Below are 25,201 nucleotides of genomic sequence, written 5' to 3'. Positions count from 1 at the left end.
ACTGAAATGAAAGCAGAAGCTGGACTGACTTCTCTTTCTCAGTGTATTGCTTATATACATGATATTCAATTGGACTTGCGTAGTAGATTTTAACAATGAAAGGAAGAAGGAAGCAATAAATCTTTACATAATCATTAGACTTAGTAAAAACAAAATACGTTTGTTGGTTGAAGGTTCCCCTAAATTGTCTTCTGCTACAGATGTGAAGGAAAAGATAAGAAGTCTCTTGCTCAGCATTCTCTCCAGGATCTTGAATATATAAATCACTGAGTGTCTCTTTAGTCAAAGTTCAGAAGAAGGACACAAGTCAAAATTAAAGTCTTATATAGAATGGAGATGAAGTCTATAAAGAATCAAAATTGATTCTCCTCTGGCTTGGACCTATCATTTCCCCCTTTGACATCATCATCTGAAAGAACTGGATCCTCCAGGTCAGGTGTATAGCGGGTCTTTCCTCAGGTACTATCCCAGACCGCGAGTTGTCTGAGGGAACCAAGTCTTCTTAAATTGGCTCCGTCCCCTGAGTAATGGACCGGCATCCTCACCTAGGAAGAGTGTTTCAGGTGTGATGTCAATCTAAAAACAAACGAAAAAGAGAAGAGACATGAGAACCTGAAAACAAATGCTGGTCATTATTCCTTCTACATCCTGGGAAAACAACATAAAATGTTTATGTTAACCCATTCATTTGAAGTAAACAATACTCAGTATTTACCGATTCTATATTTGCAGCGACTTATGCATATCATCAAAAGCTTAATAACTAAATAAGATAAAAGAATAACAACTGCGACTTGTAATATAAAATGTATGGCACCTCCTACCCATCCCCCAATACCTTTCAACCAGGTGGCTGGGTTCATTATGGAGAAAGTATCCCCCCACCATTTATCTTTATTTTGGTCATTGTCTTTAGCGTACTGTTCCCTTAGTTTTTGTACGTTCTCAAGTTGGTAGTGCATCTGGATGGTACTTGTGGTGTCTGTAGTGACAGCAAGTGGGGCCTATAATCTGGCACATTCCCCCTTGAGCAGCTGTAAGGTAATCAAGAACTATTGTGTGCTGGTTAGTTGTACAGACACAGAGGTGTTAGAGATTTCCAGAATGTTATATATTTGGTCGTCAAGGTAGTCAGTGGCCTCAACTAATTTGTCCCACATTTGCATCATCATGGGGTATACAAAGAGAGTGCTGAAGAGTTTATTGGCTGTTCCCATCTGAACTACGTGTGGTCTTCCATTTTCTCTTTCCTTGTTGTCAGCTGCTCTCTGGTATAGCATGTGTCTTGGGACTGCTCTCATGTCAACGTCTTTGTTGGGTATCACAAAAGTCGAGGGAGTGAGTCTTGCTAGGGTGCATGTACCATTAACCCCTACTGGTAACCACTTGTAGGCCCCCCCCCTTCCGCATACCCAATATGTGCCTCTTGGGAGTTCCCAATACAAGGAATGTTGATTTATCAGTTTGTTAACTAGTCTTGAGGCGTTAGTCATGTAGCACCATCCAGGTTTCTGTCCCAATGTACCACAGTAACCAATATCTGGGTTATTACATGTCGGGTCATAGGGCTGGTAATATGAGGATTCATTACATTTTTGGTGTCCTGTCATGTTATGACTCTTCTTTGGTACCTTGAGGAAAAAGTATATTATTCAGCCAGTTTTTGTCATGTAAGCACCTCTCTATTTGACTAGGCTTAAATGTATCAGTACTTACAGATGTTCTGCTAAAACTGACCTTTATCCCCTGTGTGGGTATTCGTCCTAGGTCTAGTATTTGTGTGACTTCACGTGCTACCCAGGAGCCCCCCTTAAAGGTCAGTATCTGCTGTGGTCCTTGTCCAAAACTGCTCAGGTTTCCCTGCCACCAGGGTTGCCCAATCCATCCCACTATTGGAATCCCCACTGAAGTGTACCAATGTTTTGTGTACCGTGGCTTGTTGCTTGCTAATGTGTCGAAGCAATTCCCCTGGAACATCTCATGTGGTGGCACAGGGATAGCCAAATAAGGCATACTCTGGGCAGATGTAAGAGCATGTGTGCATATCCAGCAATCTTTCACTGTGAGATTTTTTGCCAACATTAAGTGGTGTTTCAAGAATTTGTTATCTAGATGCTTTTCTAGCTCATCATGTAAGGTTGTGATGTAACATATTAGACAGTTGTCATGTTGTCATGGTCAGATACCGTCTTTTGCAGTGTGATGCATGAATCCAGCTGGCTGTAGTCAAGAGGACTTGATATAGTCCTTCAAATCAGGGCTCGAGGGACTTCTTGGTATGTTTCTTTACATACACGTAGTCTCCAGGCTGTAGCGTGTGGGTTTCTTCAATGCTGTCCGGATCTGGGAAGGAAAGACAACACTTGCCCACATGTTAGTTTCAGATACTTTCACAAGAACTGCACATATGAGGACAGATTCTCATACTAAATGTTATAACTATAATACATGCTCCCCATGGGGTAGGCCTCAGGTCAGCCTAAAGAGATCAACACACACCAAGACAAACACATAGCCTGAACAAGGGGTCAAGCTTATGTAATCTACCTGGACTCTCTAGAGCAGACTGAGTGGCTTTGGGTATACTTTCAGGGGGCTGGTATAGTCCTCCCTGGATTGTATAAAGCACAGGTCATACAGGCTTGAAGAAAAGCTACTACGGTAGTGGAGATACCAGGGGCTATCCAGGATTTGTCTATGACTTGCAGCATGGCCCCTTTGGACAAAATGTGTTTTACCATGTATTACTTGGACTATCATTGGGAAGCAGAGTTCTAGGCAGGCAGACTTTTGCAGAAGTCCCCCATATGCCGTCTTTTCTCCTCTGTCCCTTAACATCCTCCAAGATTCTTTTGGAATATCAGCAACATCTGCCTGGTGTGAGGGTTTTTTTTCCCACGCTCACCTTCACGTCTCTGACAGATATCACTGGCAGTGCGGCGACTGCCTCTGTAGTGGTGTCAGCCAACTCATTATTTTTGGCTTCTAAGGTACCAGTCTTCATATGGGCCCTATTCTGACAATTCCCACCTCCTCTGACATTAGCAGACCCCTCCATGAGTGCTCCAACTCTCTGCCTCTTTTATTGGTCTGCCTGAAGAGGTGAGAAAAGTCTTCCAGATAAGTCTGTTAGCGGTTTTACCCCAGCCAAGTCTTTAAGTTTCCAGTTAGTGCAGCCAAATCATTACCTTATTGCCCTGGGCAAGCAGGTAGAGAGTTTGTTCTTTTGACTACTTGGTGTCATGCAGAATACATACCCCATCATGTGAGAACCCTGCTGTCTCCTGTAATATTAACTCTATACAGGCATTCATCATCATCATCATCATCATCATCATCATTATTATACACAGAGTTTGTAATAAATGATGCCCCTCTCCCATCATCTCTTCCCCCCTCTGAATCCAGTCATTCTCCACCAGAGAGCAATGAAGCTGGATTCAAGGGCACAGTTATCTAGTGTAGAGAGGAGTGTAATGGATTGGAAAGAAGACCAGACTACCAAGCTGCTATAAGTCAGTGAATGGAATCAACAGGTTGACTCCCTCTCACAAACCAAAATGTAATTCTGAAATTATCTCAATCTTTCACAAGAACAGAATTTTAACCCAATAAGACAACAAGGTTTCAGCACTATGGCAAAATTACGCAAAATAAAAGGTGACTTAATATTTTTATCATAAGAGATAAACTACATTTAAATAATCACAAGAAAAACAAATGAAAACAAACTAGGAATGCCGCTCTCACACAGAAAGTCTTGAGAGATAAAGACAGGAAGGGGGGGCTGCTCCCCTCTGCAGCGTCGAGCTGTTCACACACAGGTTAGAATGCTGTGTCAGCTTTTACACGGACGGACCATAAAGACTCAAAAAATACAAACACAAAAAGGGATTCACATAGCAATAAATCACAGATTGCATGACAACTAGCCACCAGCCTATTCCTGAACTACAATACAAGGGTGTTAAACAGAACAGCATAAGCAAGAAGAGGCAAGGGTTAAATGACTAATCCAAGAATGATCTGTGACATACAATTAGATAGGGAACAATAAAATATTAAACAGATATCAAGACACAGGATCAGGATTAGTAAACAAAAAAGTCACAAAGACCTAGTGTTCAAACACAAACATTGAATATTATCTTTGGAGATCAGAAATCACAACCAAACAAACCTAATAGTGACACAAATATATATATATATATATATATATATATATATATATATATATATATATATACTCGGACGCAAAAAGCTTATCAGTAGCCATCTAAAACAGTCTCACTGAGAGATTATTTTCTGCTTCATTCAACTAAAACATTGCATACTCCAGAATTTCCACTAATCCGGCAACTTCCACATGTACTAAAAAGTATTCACAAACTATCCCATAAGGTAAACACTTATTTCTTTGTCTACAGTATGTGATGTACAAGCTCCTCCTCTTGGAATTTTTGGCGCTGGCTAGTCCCTAGACGCCATATTTAGACCATAAAGGTATCATACCTCACATAAGAGAAAAAAAGAGTTTCAATTCACGTTCTCTACCATCACAAGACTCACGTAAAAATGTAGCATATTAAACACACCATGTCCTGCATACACAGTGGACAACACAACTTGACAAAACAATTTGTATGGAAATAACAAACATACACATAGATTTCACAGAAAGCTTCTATTTCCTTCACTTAGCTTTAGTCAACTCAACTTGTTAACATTCCCATAACCTGCTATCTTTCCAAACGCTGATTACTCAGTATTCCATCACTGTCACATTCTGATTTCATTCTTAACTCCGTACATCCCTTTAGTCCTGCTTGTCACTCCCCTCGTCAGCAATACGTTTTCTGCAGGTTTTTTTTATGTGTCCTGACTTGCCACAATAATAACAAATTGGGGGTTTCCGCGGTCTGTCTCCTTTGTTATTCTGACCCCCACCTTGGGATTTTTCAGAGACATATGCTATTGTAGTCTTTTTAGGGGCTCCCCGTAGGTCAGATCCTACCCCCTGGGCTTTCAGTTGTTCCCTTCTCTGGGGTCTTAAACCGTCCACAAAAGCACCTACAAACAGTCTCTGTATTACGTCACTGTCCATGTCTAATCCTTCGTCTATGTAATGTTGCTCTAGACCAAGGTAATAGTCAGATACAGTCTGGGTCGGGGTTTGAGTGCCCACTGTTACCGTCCCCCTCTCTCTCTGTCTTTGCGTGCAAAAGGTTTTAAGAGAGTTAGTAAACGTCTGTCTGGAGGCCTCTCCCCTGGGTTCATTGGGTCTAGCTGCATGAGTGACAGTTATAAATTGAGAGAACATGGTGGGTGGCATTTTTAACCTGCAAAGGTTTTCCCCATCCTGCCATGTGGCATTATGAGATTCCATGACCTGAGTCAGGTACCTACAAAAACCCAAAGGCTTAGTAAGTGGGTCAGGGGCATTTTGCACAAGAGCCATACATTCCGCAGGACTCCATGGTTTATACAGGTGCCTATTTAAAGGTACTGTCTGATACTGGTTATCTCCTATCATCTTTCTAACCTCGTCCCTCAGTAGGTGTACAGGGGCTAGGTTGACAACCTGTCCTTGCCTTGTAATTCTTCAAGGATTGTTTTAAGAGCGTGTATCTGGGGTTCTCCGTCTGCATTCTTGGACTTTTGCTGACCCATCTCTAGCCGACCGGTCCTAAGTAGCTTATTGGGGGGAACTTCGGAAAGTATGTCCCCCTCGTTGCCTTCTCCTTAGGCGGCTAGTAGGTTAAAAGGGCTCTTTTGGCCTTTTTACCTGATTAAAAGGCTCTCCTGGCCTTTACCTGTGATGCATGACAATTCTGTATTAGATATTAGCTAACTCATACTAGCCGTCCGTTCCTAGGTAGCTTATTGGGGAAACCCTCGTAAGGTGTCTTTCCCTCGTTGCCGTCCTCCTAGGCGACTAATATGCTAAAAGGCTCACCTGGCCTTTTCACCGTCATCCACATCACTCTTATAGGGTCAGTGTCCGTCTAGGTGTGTTTTTTTTGTTTTTTTCCGCACCTTATTCCCCCAGAATACACGGGCCTATCACACAACACCTGTCCTGGACTTATGATGTATTCCAGGCTCATGCTAGCAACCAGATAATGGTTTATGTGATAATACGGGATTTAAGCATAATCTGTGACCCCGTTAGGCGCTTTCACAGATCAGTTCGGCAATACCCTCATAAAATCACATACCATCCTCTCTTGGCTCATACATTCATTCCATGTCTCCCTGCGGAGAAACACTGTACTTATCCAACCGACAGAAGGTATATGGGTTCATTGTCTATTCAAATAGACCCACTATCACAGGAGTTTAGCTATTCTAAAACCCAGTCTAAGTGCAGGACCCACAGCCACAGATCTCAGGAGGGCACAGATATAAGAAAAATAAATATTTTTCTTACCTGGCCAGGTTTTGTGTAGTCTGTGGTCTCCGGAGGCCCGAGCCATAGTGGTCCCGCACTATATCTAAGATGCTCCTTGTGATTCGGCAGTGGGTCCCTGTGAGTCGAGCGCCAAATAATGTTAGGTTCAACCCCAATGGTTGAGTCGTCTTCTGCCGGTGGATACCCAATAGTGCTTCCCAATAAAGATACAACACACACAGGTTGTAACTGAAATGAAAGCAGAAGCTGGACTGACTTCTCTTTCTCAGTGTATTGCTTATATACATGATATTCAATTGGACTTGCGTAGTAGATTTTAACAATGAAAGGAAGAAGGAAGCAATAAATCTTTACATAATCATTAGACTTAGTAAAAACAAAATACGTTTGTTGGTTGAAGGTTCCCCTAAATTGTCTTCTGCTACAGATGTGAAGGAAAAGATAAGAAGTCTCTTGCTCAGCATTCTCTCCAGGATCTTGAATATATAAATCACTGAGTGTCTCTTTAGTCAAAGTTCAGAAGAAGGACACAAGTCAAAATTAAAGTCTTATATAGAATGGAGATGAAGTCTATAAAGAATCAAAATTGATTCTCCTCTGGCTTGGACCTATCACCCCTTACACCCTTCCCTTCAATTGCCTGGTTGGACTTGATGGACGTATGTCTTTTTTCAACCATACTAACTATGTAACTATGTAACTATGTCGACAGTGCTCTCTGCTGACATCTCTGTCCATTTTAGGAAATGTCCAGAGCAGCATATGTTTGCTATGGGGATTTTCTCCTACTCTGGACAGTTCTTAAAATGGACAGAGATGTCAGCATAGAGCACTGTGCTCATGATGTCAGCAGAGAGCTCTGTGTTCCAAAAAGACAATAATTTCCTCTGTAGTATTCAGCAGCTAATAAGTACTGGAAGGATTAAGATTTTTTATTGAGTAATTTACAAATCTGTTTAACTTTCTGGCACCAGTTGATTTAAAAAGAAAAAAGTTTTCCACAGGAGTACCCCTTTAACCTCTTAAGGACGCAGGGCGCACCTGTATGCCCTGTGCCCAATCCCGGTGTTTAAAACGGGGTGACCCGCCGTGACCCCACATCACACCGGGTTGGTCCCGGCTGCTAGTCATAGCTGGGACCCTGGGCTAATAGTGCATGGCACCGACTGTTGTGCCGCGCGCTATTAACCCTTCAGACGCAGGGATCAAAGTTGATCGCCGCGCTGAAAATGAAAGTAAGCGCGATGTCCTGATAAGCTAGGACGCGACCGGAGACACCCTTACCTTGCTCCATCACGTCCAATCGGTGTTTGATTGCTCCAAGTGTGAGCTACAGGTCATTTAAGCCCTTCCCTAATAAAAGTTTGAATCACCCCCCTTTTCCCATAAAAAAAAAACTGTGTAAATAAAAATAAACATGTGGTATCGCCGCGTGCGTAAATGTCCAAACTATAAAAATATATCTTTAATTAAACCGCAAGGTCATTGGCGTATGTGCCAAAAAATTCCAAAGTTCAAAATAGCGCATTTTTGGTCACTTTTTATATCATAAAAAAATGAATAGAAAGCGATCAAAAAGTCCGATCAATGCAAAAATGGTACCGATAAAAACTTCATAACACGGTGCAAAAAGTTAGCCGGCCTGTACGTGGAAAAATAAAAAAGTTATAGGAGTCAGAAGATGACAATTTAAAACGTATACATTTTCCTGCAGGTAGTTATGATTTTTTTCAGAAGTACGACAAAATCAAACCTATATAAGTAGGGTAGTATTTTAATCGTATGGATCTACAGAATAAAGATAAGGTGTTATGTTTACCAAAAAATACACTCCGTAGAAACAGAAGCCCCCAAAAGTTACAAAATGAAATTTCTTCTTCAATTTTGTTGCACAATGAATTTTTTTTCCATTTAGCCGTGGATTCTTTGGTAAAATCACTGCAAAGTAGAATTGGTGGTGCAAAAAATAAGCCATCATATGGAATTTTATGTGCAAAATTGAAAGCATTATGATTTTTAGAAGGTGATGAGGAAAAAAGGAAAATGCAAAGGGTTAAGGACCAAGGCAAATTTTCAAAATATGACACGTGTCCACTTATTTGGTAATAACTTTGGAAAGCTTTTACTTATGAAAGCGATTCTAAGATTGTTTTTTTCGCGACATTTCGTACTTTACACTAGTGGTACGTTTTGATTGATAAATTTTGCATTTTTTCATTTCATTTTTTGCTCGTACAATAGTCCTGCCGCACCAAATTAATCAATAATTCACATTTATAATATGTTTACTTTTTGATCCTATCATTTGATAAACAATCTTTAACTTTTTTGGAATGTTAGAGGGTTTATAAGTTTAGCACCAATTTTCCAGATAAAAATTTCTAAATCTGATTTTTCAGGGACCAGTTCCTTTCTGAAGTGGAATTGAGGGGCCTGTATGTTAGATACCCCCCATAAATCACCCCATTTTAAAAACTGCACCCCTTAAAGTAGACAGACTGACAATAAAGAAGTTTATTAATGCTTTAGGCATTTCACAGAAATGAAAGCAAAGTGGAGGCCAAATTTTAAAATTAAATTGTTTTGCAGATGCAAAGCAGACACCGTGTAAAACAGCCAAAAATAGCCCACAAATGGGGAAAATATTTATAATATAGGAAGAAAATGATAACAGGGAAGAAATAATAATGAAAACAATAAGAATAATGATAAAATTTGAGGTATTAAAATCACAATAGCAAGCAGCAAGAAAGAGAAAGATGCAGTTAGGAGCAACAGTTTTATGGTCTATGCTACATAATGATTGGATGCCTGTCTAGCCTTCATTTGCATATTCATACTTTTTTCTGTTATATGATTGGTTGCTGCTGGAGTAGTAAAAATAAAGTGATTTGCATAATGTGAGCCTCTTGCCCTGTGATAAAATCCATTTTGTATGTAACACAGTAATTGTTGACAAAGAAATGCAACTCCAGATTTATTTCCCGAATTCTGACTATTTAGAAATATCCCATATGTGGACTTTGTGTGTCTCTCACACAGGACTCATACATGAAGGCGTGCTGTGTGAATTTTGGGGCCTCCTTTTAGCTTAGGATAGTTTTTTGGCATTATGTAAAATTGTGGGGCCTTGGGGTGCAAATATTTTTGGGAGACAAGTTGACGCTTTTATTGGTACCATTCTGGGGTACATCATTTTTATTAATTTTTTTTATGGGGTGGTATACATTTAAAAAATCTATTCTGTGGATGTTTTTTCTAATACATTTTTTAGGTCCTTTGTCATGCAGTATAAAGGACATGTTAACTTTACTTTGCAGGTTCATACAATTATGGCGATACCAAATTTATTTACTTTTTTTTTACATTTTAGTCCATTTGATAGCATAAGAACTATTTTTGTAAAAAAAAAATCATGTTTGTAAGTCACCGTATTCTGTGAGCCATAACTTTTTTTATTTTTTTTTATATGACACAATTGTGTGAGGACTCTTTTTTTGAGGGACATGTTGACATTTTTGGGGGACTATTTTTGGGTGTGTTTTGGGGTGTATTATAAATATTTATTTAATTTTTTTCACATTATTTATTTTTAATTTTTTTTTAAAATGTTTTACATTTTCTTACCTTTTTCATATTTCTTTTTTTTAACTAATATACACATAATTCAATGGAGTACACATTTGTACTCCATTAAATTATGCCTATGTCTGTCCCAGTTGACAGGGACAGGGAGCTCCCTCCTTCTGTTACCCTAATAGACGCTGCGGTCACAGTGAACACAGCATCTACAGGGTTAACTCAGGATCGGAGCACAGCGACTGAGGAGAGGGGGAAGGAGGAGACTCCCGCCAGATCCCTGCTATTGGTCAGTCTGTACTGTCGGACAAATAGCAGCGATCATCGGTCAGGGACTGCTGCGATTGGTCCCTGGCCGGCTTCAGGGAGGCTTGACTGTGCAGCATAGCTAAGCTCAATAAACTGTCACAACACCTGGAGGTGCTGTGACTTTTTAAATCCATCAGGTACATGTATGTGGTGATGCGGGAAGTCATCCTTAATCACCACATACATGTACCTGAAATTGCGGGAAGCGGTTAAACACGGATAAAGATTCAGGATTCACAGAAACAGGTGTGAACACTAATAAAGACACAGGTTCACAAAACAGACACAAAGCTAGAGATGAAAACACTGACCACTGTACAGACAAAACACTGGTAAAAGCCATAAAAGACTAAACTAATAAGCTATGGCTATGCAAAGTACGGTACATATGCACAAACACAGACAAGAGTGCAAGGTGCAATAAAATCAGCAGCCAAGCCACAAAGGCTGGAGTCCTGGAAATATAACCCACCAGCTGCTCATTGGTGAAAGACTGTGACTCTTACCTGACCAGGGAGAAAATACACAGACTGGTCAGGTGCGCTCATTACAGCTACTCCCAAAAAGGTAAAGTTTTGGAACCCTTGGAAAAAATCAATACCGTCTTCTTCGCTGGGCAGACTAAAAAGCTGTTTTGGAATCCGTAAAGAAAAAAACCAAAAAAAAAAAAAAAAAAATGTAAATCGGTTGTACTTTGGCATACTAAAAAGCTGTTGATTGTTTAATATTTTTTCAAAATCCACTTCATTACTGTGTAGAGAGTCAATAAAGGGGTTATCCACAAGGTGATTTTAAAGGGGTACTCCGGCACTTAGACATCTTATCCCCACAGGGCCGGCGGTGTGTGACGTCACGCCCCCGCCCCCGTGTTATGTCACGCTCCGCCCGTCAATGCAAGCCTATGGGTGGGGGCGTGGCAGCTGTCACACCCCCTCCCATAGGCTTGCATTGAGGGCCAGAGGCGTGATGTTACACGCTGCCGGCCCTGTGGTCGCCGGTTATCAGACCCGGAGCGAACATGCTCTGGAGGTTGATTTTAACTGGGGTGCTGCGTACAAGATCACGGGGGTCCCCAACGGCTGGACCCCCGCGATCAGGCATCTTATCCCCTATCCTGTGGATAGGAGATAAGATGTCTAAGCGCCGAAGTACCACTTTAATACTTACCTTCCAGATCTGGGTATTTCCTGTTGGATTTCGTTTTCTAAACTACACATCCCACAGTTCCATGCTTGAAAGTTTGAGGTCATTTTCCTTCCTCCCACACAACCATTGAAACACAGTGTTTTCTAACTAGGGGGTCTACAGCTGTTGCAAAATTGAAGCAGGACAGGCTCCCTCTGATCCCCTGACTATTAATTTCACGTCTCGACGCACTGCAACCTGGGAAATCCCGAGACATGAGTAATTTTGTATGCTGTTAAAAATTAATATTGGGGCAATAATCACAAAGAAATTGTAAGACCTTTGTCACACACAGGTACAGACACTATATTTTGAACTACACTAACTTATAGCCCCTGTAGCATAGTCAAATAAAAAAAAATCCTGGAATACCCCTTTAATTTCAAGAATACAGCCACTCCCCTAAAAGGTACAATTTTATGTTTTTTTTTCTACATTTAAAAACCTTCTTTTAAAAATTGAAAATGTAAAAATTTTCAAGTAAATTTCTTTATTTTCAAGTAAATGTGGTGTACCGGTACCGTATTACATACCGCACCTTGTATGGTGGTCCCCAAAGTCAGAGTAACTACGCTCAGGTAGGGTCCCCCCAGGTGGGACAGCCCCTAGTCGAGTCTCTTCTACTGTAATTTCATAATGTTTACATGTACATATTTAATAATAATGTATATTTAATATAATGTATAGTATGTTTACCTGGTTAGCGTCGCAGGACCTTCGGTCATGTGACCATGTTAAATCCTCTATGGTATGTTAGAGGACCTTTGGAGGTTCTTGGGTCACATGTTATCCTTAATCCTATGTGAAGGTGATTGACAGCAGTATTGGACCAGTTAGCACTAGTCCAGCCCCTGCCCATATAAGGGAGCTGTAGCCAATTATCGCTCTCTTGGGTTGCTGCTCTCGTGGATGCCAAACTAGCAGGATGGATCTGCGAAACTTTCAAAGACAAGCTAGGCCTGAAAACCTGCCGGCCTCAGCACAAAACTAAACCGTGAGTTCTAAACTGATCCCCGCTAAAGCTAGCATGACTACTGGACCGCAACAAATTCCCCTAAATCCAGTGGAACAGCGCATACTAATCTTAAGACTCAATTGCTTAAGGTCCCAACCTTTGTCAATCTCCTTAGAGACTTTGCATATATATAGAGACTGTTCCGGTTGTAAAGATTGCATAAAATCTTCAGTAAAGTTCCGACAAGTTTCTGTAAAACTCTTCGGTTGTGGACATTCAATTATTCACTACCTCCCTATCGCTCTTGGGAAAGGTGGCGGTAGGATAAGCATTACAGAGGAGCCCTCACCCTGGTGTCACGAATAGAAAGGGTTAACAAGGGCTAACCCTTTAGTAACCACACAGCTACACTCCCTACACCCAACTCCCCCAGGCTATCACATAAACATTACCCTAAAGAGTGAATTTTAGGATTTATTTTTATTATCACAATTTAAAAACAACTTCATTCAAAAAATGTCAAACTTATCTTAGATTCTTCTCTGTTTTATGCTAGCATCCCCAATCCTATTGCTACTTCCAAAAAGGGCTTATTTTTAGATTGCAAAAAGCCACTGTGTCTTCCAATACCTCTGCGTGCATTTTAACACCTGCAGGAATCTACCCAAAAACAGGGATACTTGATGCTGCTTTATTTTAGTGTGAATAAACCTAAAAAAATCCGTAGAAGCTGTTTATTACCATGGGTTAACACATGTTGCCATAACTGAGCCTTAACCCCTTAAGGACCCGGGGTTTTTCCGTTTTAGCACTTTCAGTTTTTCCTCCTTACCTATAAAAAAATAATAACTCTTTAAATTTTGGGCCTTAAAAATCCAAATGATGGCTTATTTTTTGCGCCACCAATTCTACTTTGTAATGACATCAGTCATTTTACCCAAAGTTCTACTGCGAAACGGGGAAAAAATCATTGTGCGACAAAATTGAAGAAAAAACACCATTTTGTAACTTTTGGGGGCTTCCGTTTCTACGCAGTACATTTTTTGGTAAAATTGTACCTTATATTTATTCTGTAGGTCCATACGATAAAAATGATACCCTACTTATATAGGCTGGATTTTGTTGTACTTCTGGAAAAAAATCATAACTACATGCAGGAAAATTTAAACGTTTAAAATTGTCATATTCTGACCCCTATAACTTTTTTATTTTTCCGCATATGGGGTGGTATGAGGGCTAAATTTTTGTGCCGTGATCTGAAGTTTTTAGCGGTACCATTTTTGTATTGATCGGACTTTTTGATAGCTTTTTATTCATTTTTCATGATTTAAAAAGTGACCAAAAATACACTATGTTGGATTTTGGAATTTTTTTGCGCGAACGCCATTGACCGTGTGGTTTAATTAATTATATATTTTTATAATTCGGACATTTCCGCATGCGGCGATACCACATTTGTTTTTATTTACCCTTTTTTTTATGGGGAAAAAAAAAAGTTATTCAAACTTTTATTAGGGAAGGAGTTAAATGATCTTTATTAACCTTTTTTTTCCACTTTCTTTTTGCAGTGTTATAGCTCCCATAGGGGGCAATAGCACTGCACACACTGATCTTTTACACTGATCAATGGTTTCTCATAGGAAACCATTGATCAATGATTCTGCTGCTTGACTGCTCATGCCTGGATCTCAGGCACTGAGCAGTCATTCGGCGATCGGACACCAGGAGGCAAGGTAAGGGACCCTCCTGCAGAGTCACAGCTGTTTGGGATGCCTCGATTTCACCGCGGCCATCCCGAACAGCCCCCTGAGCTAACTGGCATTGTTTTACTTTCACTTTAGACACAGCGTTCAACATTGAACGCCACGTCTAAAGGGTTAATAGCGCGTGGCACAGCGATCAATGCCCGATCCGCTATGACGTTATAGAAAGGGAAAGGACTCAGGACGTACCGGTACGTCCTTGGTCCTTAACAGGTTAAAGGGGTACTCCGGTAGAAATACAAAAAAAAAAAAATTATCAGCTTGTGCCAGAAAGTTAAACAGATTTGTAAATTACTTCTATTTAAAAATCTTAATCCTTTCAGTACTTATCAACTGCTGTATGCTCCACAGGAAGTTCTTTTCTTTTAGAATTTCTTTTCTGTCTGACCACAGTGCTCTCTGCTGACACCCCTGTTCATGTTAGGAATTGTCCAGAGCAGAAACTAATCCCCATATCAAATCTGGTGGTGTCAGCAGAGAGACAGAAAAGAAATTCAAAAAGAAAATAACTTCCTCTGTGGTATACAGCAGCTGAGAAGTACTGGAAGGATTAAGATTTTTTATATAGAAGTAATTTACAAATCTGTTTAACTTTGTGGCACCAGTTGATTAAACATTTTTTTTCCACTGGAGTACCCCTTTAAAAACACTTTAAAACTACTTAAATACATTACTAGTAGTGTTATACAGGGATCTGTTAGGCAGCTCATGTTCAGGGGATTATTTTATTGCTGGTTTATGTTGAACTGAATCAATACGGCAAAACAAACAAGTCAAACTATAAAAAAAATTTGCTCAACACTAGAAAAACATATACTATATAATTAGGGAGAATTGTCACAGTACACTGCACTTTTGTCTCACACTAAAGAATAAACGATCATAATATGGACTAAATGTAGTCGCTCATAGATTATGTTCACTATGTTACTCAATGGGCCCTCTGCAAGTATGCCACTGTATCGTGAATTGGTTAAATTGCAACCTAGTAAAGCCAAGGGACAAGATGTATGGGAGATGTAATTGGGGCCATCTTTGCCTGCTTTCCTGGAATCTTCATTGATAATCCTAAAAGATAAACATTGTTTTTCCGTCCTTTCAGGTTTTTAATTTGTTTAAATATTCAGTAAGAGGAGGATATCCGGATAATGTGAATGAAGAATCGCCCTTTCGTTGCAGGAAGCCGAACCAGTTTATTGATGTGCTCGCTTTATTTAAAGTATGTCCTGAATACTGTCTACCCTTTCTGCTCCTTCCATTTTGTTTTCGGTCTTCTCTTCTGACACTTGCACTGATCTACCATCGTAAAGGGGTACTCCGCCCCTTGATAAGATGTCGATCGTGGGGGTATGGCTGCTGGGACCCCCACGATCTCCCTTCAGTCACACAGCGTTCTGAACATTATGTTCAGAATGCTGGGTCCGGAGGGCAGTGGCCGCGAATCACGTCAGACCCCTGTCCTTGACTATATAACAATGAATTTCTCCCTAGTTGAAAAAGCAAAACAGATTGCATGCTTTCTACTTCATCTAACAGGTGCACATTAAATAGACTTTTAAATAATTCTTCCTTTGTTCCTCTCCATTTTTTTGTATCACCTATAACAGGAAATTGGTATGAAGATACTGACAAACACTCGCATACTGCAGCCAGTGGAAAAACAGAGATGCGTACTGCCTCTAGACGTGTTGGAAATTCCCTGTAAGAAACTGTACTCTGACCTCTTTGCTATTATGCGCTTCCATAGAACCATTTGCATTTTAATCACAAGCAGGGCTGCCATCAGAAATTTCGGGGTCCCTCACACAGCTCAATGCCTGGGCCCGCCCGTGGCCTGCCCCCAATTTTTTATTTTATTTTCTAATTATATATTTCTAATTAGATTAGAGCAGAGTGCGGTGTTGAATAACACTGTGCTATTAAAGGAGTTGTCTGGTAAAAAAATAACTTATCCCCTATCCAAGGATAGGGCATAAGTTATAGATAGCGGGGGGTCCGAGCATTGGGCCCCCCGCTATCTACTGCACGGCTGGAAGGGGGGCATGCCGTACCCCGCACGGAGCGCTGGCCGACACACTCCTTCATGTACCCCATAGAGATATACTCTGCGGGGTACAGACGTTAGCTTCCAGCAAACTGCCAGGGAACTGCACCTCTTATGACCCCCATAACACCCCTGCATCTTTCATGACCCCCATAACACCCCTGCACCTCTTATCACCCCCATAACACCCCCCTGCACCTCTTATCACCCCCATAACACCCCTGCACCTCTTATCACCCCCATAACACCCCTACACCTCTCATGACCCCCCATAACAGGCCCATCCCACCTCTTATCACCCTTGCACCTCTTATGACCCGAATAACACCTCTCCCCTGCACCTTTTATCACCCCCATAACACCCCCCCCCACACACACACACACCTCTCTTCATCATTGTAGTCCCCTAACCACCATATGCGCCCAAAAATACCCCCCCCCACCCCTGCCCCTGGGCCCCCTGTGCCCCCCGCACCAGTTTACTTCCCTTGCTGGGGATCGATGCAACGGTGTGAGGTTGCTGCTCCTAGTCCTGTCACTGCACGAGGAGGATGCTGGTGATCGCGTCGGGACGTAGGCAGGGACAGGTCAGGTGATTGGAGTAGACATGCTTGCCTGCGTGGAGCATGTGACGTCTCTTCTCCCATCAGCCCCTGACCTGTCCGGCCCTGCTATGTTTCTTAAGGGGCCCGCGCCCTACAAAAAGGTAATTTAATAGAAATGTGCGGGCCCCCCCCCGACTATGAGGCCCGGTCATAGTCCTGGGGGCACCCAGCGGTCAGTGAGTTACAGTCGCAGTCACTCACTGACAGGCCAATTTAAAAAAAAAAAAAAAAAAAGGTCCAGGGACGTCTGGGCCCCCTAAAGCTCTGGGCCCCATATAGGTGTATGGGATGAACCCCCCTGACGGCGGCCCTGATCACAAGAATGTTTTTGAACAATTAGAAAGGAAGTTCTTAATTAAAGGCAAACAATTTTTTTGATTTCTTCACCATTTAGTAAAACTAGGAAGCCGTACATTGGATGTAGCTAAACTATAGTCTGTTGTAAAAAGTAGCTAGAATCTTAAATAAGCAAATCAAAATGATAACTTCAAATATGCAAAGCAGCTCTTCTACTATTGGAGGAAACATCCCTCAAGACAATGCTCATAACCTTCAGGAGTTTTGGAATATGACTGGGAATTGTGGGCCAAGGTAGAATCATTCTCAAAAGAAAGAGATTCAGTATATATACAAAAAGAAACAGAAACACATGCGCAATTATGTGCCATTACTCCTTAATCGAGATAATGCTCTGGTAATAACAAAGATGCGCTCACTTTTATGTGTTGTACATCAACACCAACAAAAGCCTGTAACCAACTTCTGTAGTTAGATCATTAGAGCGCAGCCAGCATCGTTCCCATCCTTGGAATCCCTATAAACGGCCTGAAAGATACTTGATCGAGGTCCTGTGTACACAGTTAAAAGGCCTATGCTTCCAAGCGGTCTCTCAATGCAGGGTTAGAATAATTAACCGAACCGGAGAAAAAAATATTAAATACATATTGAGTTTATTCACCAATGTACGGACAACGCATTTCAAGGGGTGGGACCCCCTCTTCATGAACTCATGTATTATTTTCTTGTCTGGTTTTGTTAATTATTCTAAGCCTGCTTTGAGAGAGCGCCTAGAAGCATCGGCCTTTTAACTGTGTACACAGGACATTGATCAAGTATTTCCGTGCGGACATTCTGAGGTCTGAACAAAGCCTTACCCATCTGCCCCAACCCCAGTACAGTTTCTAAACTCTTAAATTCCATGTTTGAAGACTCTTAAAGTGGTCGAGAATTGACTTGCTGTGACTCTACCTCCAAAAGGTGATGCCAGAGAGCCACCTGGAGGAAAGGTTCTTTACCCATTTTTTGACAGGGAGCATTGTATAGCCTATGGCTGACATTTATCACTGTCTTTAGACAGTTTTTTGTGTCTACAAAAGGCACAAAAAAGCCGCAAGCAGGGCTTATTTGCGCCTTTTTTCCCTCAAATAAATGTTTATTGTATTTTCACTCAGACAAGCATAAAACAAAACATAGCAATGAAAATGCAGTATTACTCCAGAGTGGTAATCCAATGACAGAAGTAACAAGTGTAAGATCAACAGACATATTACTATTGGTGTAAATAATCCGAGCTACCGAGTATCCACTCGCGTGGGGGAAAAAATGGGGGGGAGGCAATTGAGAAGGAAAGCTGGGGGGGGGGGGGGAGGGAAAGTGGGTAGGAGAGGGGAGAAGGAAAAGAGAAAGGAAAGAAAAGAAAAGAATCGAAGCAGGGAAAGGGAGGAAGTGAGGAAGAAAAGAATAGAAGAAAGGGAGGGAGAGAAGTAATGGAGATAGAAATACAGGAAGAAAAAAAGAGAAGTATCCACATCATAGGCACAAATAAAGTCCAAAGAACAACTTACCATCCCTAGGCGGTCCCGGCCCAGAGCTCACCCAGCGCTGTACCCAGGCAAGTCGTCCACATGAGACAGCAAGGAGAAAGGGCATGAAGGGTGATTTTAGGGTGCAACAACAGGAGATTGCATGTGCATGGTTGTGAATTTCGGTGAGGTGAGCAATGCTAACTATGGGGACCAGACTGCAGTATATTTGCGGAGAGAGCAATGGGAGTCTGCAAGAAGCTCCTCCATCCTATGCAAGTAAGATACTTCCTGAAGCCAAAACAAAAGGGTCGGTGGGACAGAGGAACTCCAAAGATGGGGGATTACCGTTCGGGCCTCTAAAAGCAGGAAACATAGAAGGGGCATAATGCCTCTCGCTACTGAACTCGGTAATATCTAGAGGAGGAGGGTGGTCGGGTCAAGGGTGAAATGGACCGCAGTCATACTGTGAATAGTGTCTAGCACCTGGGACCAGTAAGAGGAAAGGGAAGGGAAGTTGATCCAAATGTGTGTGATAGTCCCTCCCGGGGCCCCACATCTCCAGCACACATTGGGCACCAAGGGGTAGAAGCAGGAGAGGAGATCCGGCACGCTATACCACCTCGTAAGGAGCTTATAATTCGTTTCTTGCGCCTTGCAGGATGTAGAGGTTGCGTGGCACCACTTCACTGCAGTCGCCCACTCCTCGTTCGTTAGCGAGCATCCTATGACCATCTCCCAAGTGCGTCTAAAAGGGAGCGCATCTCCTGAGTGAGTCTAGATGAAGGCTATATAACACTCTGATCTTATGGCATATGGAGGATGTGGAGACACAGAGCCGCTTGAAAGGAGTCAGCGGGCGATGCAGCTGCAGAGACACCTTGGAAGCCCTGTAAAAATGGAGCAATTTTGCATACTGGAAACTGTCCGCAGGGGAAGGATCGACACCTTCCAGGATCGCGGAAAGCGGTTTTAAGTCAGAGGCGTCCAAGAAGTCTCTGAGCAACACACCCGGGTTTCTCTTCCTGCCTAGGAATGACGTAGCTGAGATGGCTGGGGAGAAGGCCACATTACCAAATACAGGAGATAGGGGGCCATTTGGTGACACTATGGGGGACCGTCGGAGGTACGATCGCCTCAACAGAGCAATTGAGGCCATTACCGGGGGTATGGAGTTCAGGGTTGCCCTAGGAATAGCATTATCAGGAAGCCAAAGAAGGGCTCCGGGGTCTATCTGGGTCTCGGATGATTCTAGGGCAATCCATATGTGGTAGCCCTTGGGGGGTGTTGGTAGTGGGGATATTGTTTCAGTAAATGAAGGGTTAATGTTAACCCTATAGTTTGTGACGCCAGGCTGAGGGCTAGTATGCTGAGGTAATTCTCCGGCCTATCGCCGCCCTTCCCAGTAATGATAGGTGCATGTAATAGAATGACTGAAGATCCACAAAGTAGTTGAACTTTAACTTTGAGAACTTTACTTAGATGATTGCGGTACATCCAATGAACAAATACAGTCTCAGGCAAACAGTCTCTATATATCTCAATGACTGACAATTGTTGCAGACCTTGAGTAAAATTTAAGTCTCTGAATTTAGGGTAATTGTTGCAGATCCGTCCAGATTTAGGGGATAGATAAGGTCCGGTGATCCTGCAGAGTGCTTAGGGATTGATGCACTCGCAATCCTAGATATATCAGCTGTTGCCGCAAGGCTCAGGCCTAACTCACTGCGATAGACAGCTGCGCAGATCCTGCTCGTTTGACAGCTCGGGAACAAGAGCAATGCTTACTGCTTGGCTGCACAGGAACAAGAGAGAGAACAATGGCCGCCGCTCCCTTATATGGGCAGGGGCGGGGCAGGGCGAATCTGATTGGTCTGAACATCTGCCATTCACTGTTACACAGTGTGAAGGGATTGACTGCGTCACAAGGACCTCCAAAGGTCCTTAAGCAGAAATACCATAGAGGTCACGTAACCACGTGACCCACAGGTCCTGCTATGCTATAGACAAGTAATTAACTATTTATAGGCATTGATATAATATTTACATGCTTCCTAAGTAAGCTATTAGTGCAATAACTATCTGGATGAGAGGTAACCAGGGGTGAACTAGACAATGGGAACCCCAACGTCCTAGGGACTCTGGCTAAGGGGACCCACACACGCACGTTCCGGATAGGATGTGGTACCGGGACACCACACACAGATTCCGGTCTCTGTTATGAAAGCTGTCAAGAACTCTTGCAAGATCGCAGAAAGGTAATAGCACTGACAGTCTGGGAGCTCCAGACCGCCATCTGTCTTCCTGCGTATCAATATTGATCGGGCAATACGTGGGTGTTTGCTAGCCCAGACAAAACCAGATAGGAGCTGATTCACCCTCTGAAAGAAGTGCTTCTTCAATGAAAAACATTAACCCATCGGTCCCATGATACTTTCTGAATTATTCAACTTTATGCAGCTTTAATTCATAAAATTTAGGAAAAATTCTAGATAATTAGTAATTTTCAAAGTAAGATACTTATTAATTAGAATTGTTTTGTATTCATTTAATGCTTGAACTGGAACTGAAGTTTACCATCAAATCTTTTTACTCAGTATTTGAAAAGCGGACTGAAGAATTTGAAAAGCGGACTCAAGAATTTGAACTCAAAATTAGAAAATTTTTCCCTGACACCTGGCTCTGGAACCTTGTCCTTATTGGGAATCCTGTGGATAGGTAATGTTTTCTTTGTAAAAACCTGTTTTACATAATAGAAATTGTGAGTTTATCCCATCACATATTGCGAGTTTATCCCATCACTTTATGTTGTTGGGCACTGGAGCACCCACTGACTGGAAAAGTGCAGGGGATGTAATTCTGATATAGCACTGCATCTTCTTTTGAGCTTTTCTGGATGACATGAAGAAAATTGATGCAATTTTTTGGGGGGGATCATTCGGAATGATATGATCTACTTACTTATTGCATTTTAATATGATGTTTCAGCACTACCTGAGCATATTATTAGGCTATTCCTTCTATCAACGTATTGAACATAGAACAATAAATAGCACTCCAGGCAAAGTAAATGCTCAGTGAAATCCAAATGTCACAATCGTCCGTGCTCAGAAAATCCAGTCGGTTTTGTAATGAATTTGTACTGTATAGCAAATAGCAACGTTTGGGGATAGGCCTGTGCAAATTGCATGAGGGATAAACGCCAAAGAAAGGATAGGGGATAAGATGTCTGATCACGGGGGTCCCGCTGCTGGAGCCCCTGCGATGTCCATGCAGCACCCGAGCTCTAAACAGTAAGTTTAGAGTACTGGGTTTCTGCGGCCGGAGACGTGACGTCACGCCAAGCTCCCTTGTGACATCCCACCATGGCCCCTCCATTCATGTCTATTCAAGTGACATAATAACCTATGAATAAACTCATTTTATATAGATTACCGTTTTGCTTTAGCTAGTGGATGTGTCTCGAATAGCAAGTTTATTTTGGTTATGTGTAATTTCTAGTTTTTAATACTAAAAAGTATCTTATTTCATGATTGTTTATCTTTATTTCTTTTTTTTTTTATATAGTAAACTTAGCCTAACAAGCATCCAAGTCACGGTCCCAGACACCATCACACAATTTAATGCTGGAGCCTTCTGTATGGGTAACGATGGTTTTGGCCTTTCCCCACAAGCTTCTTTGACTGTCTTTAAACCGTTCTTTGTAGATCTTGCTTTGCCTTATTCCATCATCCAAGGAGAGACGCTCTCTATCAAAGCGAATGTCTTCAATTATCTCAACCAGTGTTTAATGGTGAGTTATGAAAAGATGCCTGCAAAAATGTTTTAGGAAGCTTTGTGAGTATTATATTTCATTCTGTTTTTTTTTTTTCATTTGAAAGTTTCATATTATAAACAGTACATAAGCACGACAACAGGAGTCCCATCGACCCTAATAATGTTAACAGTTGAAGAAGGAATCTCAGAGATTGACAATTAGTAATGGCAAAGGTGGGAGACTATCACCAATATATATGAGCAAGTTTCAGCCATATGTAGTAAGGACCGGTCTTGCCTTAGGTCAGGGTGTTCCAAGATCCGATAGAAGAGTAACTACAAAACAGAGGAGGTGAGTATGAACAGGAAGGGGGGGAAGAAGTCTGTAAGGGGGGGGGGGTTAAGGAGTCACAGCTGCCATATGGGAGGCACGAGCAAGAGTAGCTCAACTTGCGTCTTCAGTTAGGAAGGTAGGGGACGTAGGCAGTGAGGGCAAGGTGGAGTGAAGTAAGGGAAGGTCCGCCATGGTGACTAAAGAGTCAGAAATGTTTCATATATCCTGTTGGACCAGCTAATTCATTCCTTGAGCCTTCAGATGTCATTGACTTTACTCTTCCACTCAGATATGGTTGGAGGGGAGTTTGTCTTCATTTTAGAGAGATGGAGTGCTAGGTTGTATTTAGAGGGATAAAAAGATGGGGAGGGCACACTGAGGGCAATAACGGCCATGGACAGGACAATCTGAGTGGAAGTAATTTCTCTCATTGCCTGCTCGATCCACCTCCAATAGGGGGGCAACGGTAGGGCAGTCCTACCAGATGTAGGAGAACCCCAGTTATTCTCATACCCCCAGCACAGATTAGTTTTTGACAATTTATAGGTTAAAAATAACACTCATGGGTCCTCTACCATCATGACAGCAGTTTATAATGGTTCTCCTGGAGTCAAACACACCTAGAGTAGCCATGCATATGAGTAAGGATTTGAGTAATCTTTGACTTGGAGAGGGTAATGCCTAGTTTCTGCTCCCATTAGGGAATGTATGGAGACTCATTCGCTGATCATGGATTAGTGATCATTTGGTAAAGAGACAAGATTTTACACTTTGAAGTGGATGAGGTAGAGATAAGACCCTCAAAAACACTAACTTGCACCATTGTTGGAAGGTGGAGATGTGTAAAGAGGTCGGAGAATGGTGTTAGAATGGTTTGTATTGTTTGTGTGTCTGGCGTCATCCCATTACTGCAGGACGCTCAGAGGTACTGAACCCAACAAAGACCACATGGGCAAGAAAGTCATGGAGGGGGCCCGAGTCAGCTAGGGAAGGAAAGAAAAAGGGATATAAGAGGAGGGGAAGGGGCCAGAGTAGGTGCCATGACTTTCCAGGTGGACATTAGACCAGAAAACATAGCAGGAGTAGAATTTCCAAAGTGTGGGCAGACAGGAGGGAGCCACAGGGCCTTATGGGTGTCATTTAGGAGGGCATGCACTTCTGAAGGTGCAATTGGGGCCACCATGTCAAGCCAGCGGTTTAACTGGATCGCTTTACAGTATCTGGGTGGCCTGTCCCTACTCCTGGCCAGGAGGGTGTGGGCAAGACATGGGCCCTTCTGTTTCCAAACAAATTCTGGGATTTAAGATCGGAGGGAATGAAAGGTAGGATTTCGGAGCCGTTGTTATGGTATACAATATCTTTGGGACTATATTTTTGCACAAGATATTTTCTGCCTAGCCAGCAAGGATAATAGTGGGACAAAATTCGTCTGCCAAAGCAGGCGGTAGATGGACATGCTAAAAATTGGAAATGGCACCAAAGTAAGTTAGAATTTCTTCAATTTGTGGGAGGGTAGTTACAGGTTGGGTAACAAGGAAAAGCAAATCATGCGATTGCTATAACTTTAAAGTTGGACTGGCCTATCCAGACGCCATGGACATCTTGGGGATTCCCTACTTTTCTGTAGGAGAGTCTCCAAGACTAAAATAAAGAAGCAGGGGGACCCTGCCTTGTACCGTTAAAGATGCTTAAGCTAGGGGAGAGGTAGTCATTTACTTTCAATTTGACATGAGGTTGACCATATAATGAAAGTATACTCTGAGTGACCTGCCTGGAAGGTCAAAGGCTTCTAGATTAACTTTCATGAAATTCCATCCCACCCCATCAAATGCCTTTTCGGCATCAATTCCTAGAACTGCCATAGGTATCCCAGGGGTCTTTGCATGATAAATTGTATGGAAAAGTTTGGCCGTGTTGTCCCACCCTTCCCGCCCAAGAACAAAACAAGCTTGTTTAGTTCAGAGCAGTGAGGGGATGATACCATGTATAAGAAGGAAAATAATTTTTGCCCATATTTTGAAATCTAGATTTAGGAGGGAGATAGGCCTTTGTGGATCCTTTCCTTTTTTGTGGATAAGCGTTGTGTGCTTCTTGGGTTTGTTTGGGTAGAGGGAGTTGCATGTACAGGGAGTTGCATGTACAGAGTAAATGAGGGATTAGGACAGTTAAGAATTTCTTATATTATAATAGGGGTGTCCGTATGGGCTGGGGCTTTTACCTGGCGGGAAACTGTAGACGACCTTGGTCAGTTCAGATTCAGTGATTAGTATGTGAAGGTTCTCAGCAGAGAGGTCCAGGGTGGGTAGAGTAAGTGAGGAGAGGAAACTATGAATAAGGGCTTCTCTGGCAAAGGGTGGAAGGAGATGCTCAGAATGTTTGAGGTTATACAGCTCAGAATAGAAATGCTGAAAGGCTGCAGTGATAGAATCGGTAATATGGTTTGTGTCACGCATGTGG

The 25,201-nt window shown here is 42.1% G+C and overlaps 1 protein-coding gene and 1 long non-coding RNA gene across 8 annotated transcripts in view; one reads left to right on the top strand and one right to left on the bottom strand.

Annotated features, from left to right (window-relative positions):
* LOC130283383 (uncharacterized) overlaps positions 1 to 25,201 on the bottom strand; it is a 121,163-nt gene that overhangs the window by 19,883 nt on the left and 76,079 nt on the right. The window lies entirely within an intron of this gene.
* LOC130283381 (alpha-2-macroglobulin-like protein 1) overlaps positions 1 to 25,201 on the top strand; it is a 174,365-nt gene that overhangs the window by 115,355 nt on the left and 33,809 nt on the right. For all 6 annotated transcript variants that reach the window (XM_056532786.1, XM_056532784.1, XM_056532790.1 and 3 more), the window contains 4 exons: positions 15,306 to 15,422; positions 15,811 to 15,904; positions 21,252 to 21,372; positions 22,222 to 22,447. In XM_056532786.1, coding sequence (XP_056388761.1) covers positions 15,306 to 15,422; positions 15,811 to 15,904; positions 21,252 to 21,372; positions 22,222 to 22,447 — 558 coding nt within the window. The remainder of the gene's footprint in view (positions 1 to 15,305; positions 15,423 to 15,810; positions 15,905 to 21,251; positions 21,373 to 22,221; positions 22,448 to 25,201) is intronic.

This window comes from Hyla sarda, chromosome 7, assembly GCF_029499605.1.
Source record: "Hyla sarda isolate aHylSar1 chromosome 7, aHylSar1.hap1, whole genome shotgun sequence".
NCBI classification, from domain to species: domain Eukaryota; kingdom Metazoa; phylum Chordata; class Amphibia; order Anura; family Hylidae; genus Hyla; species Hyla sarda.
This window is presented reverse-complemented; position numbering and strand designations above follow the sequence as displayed.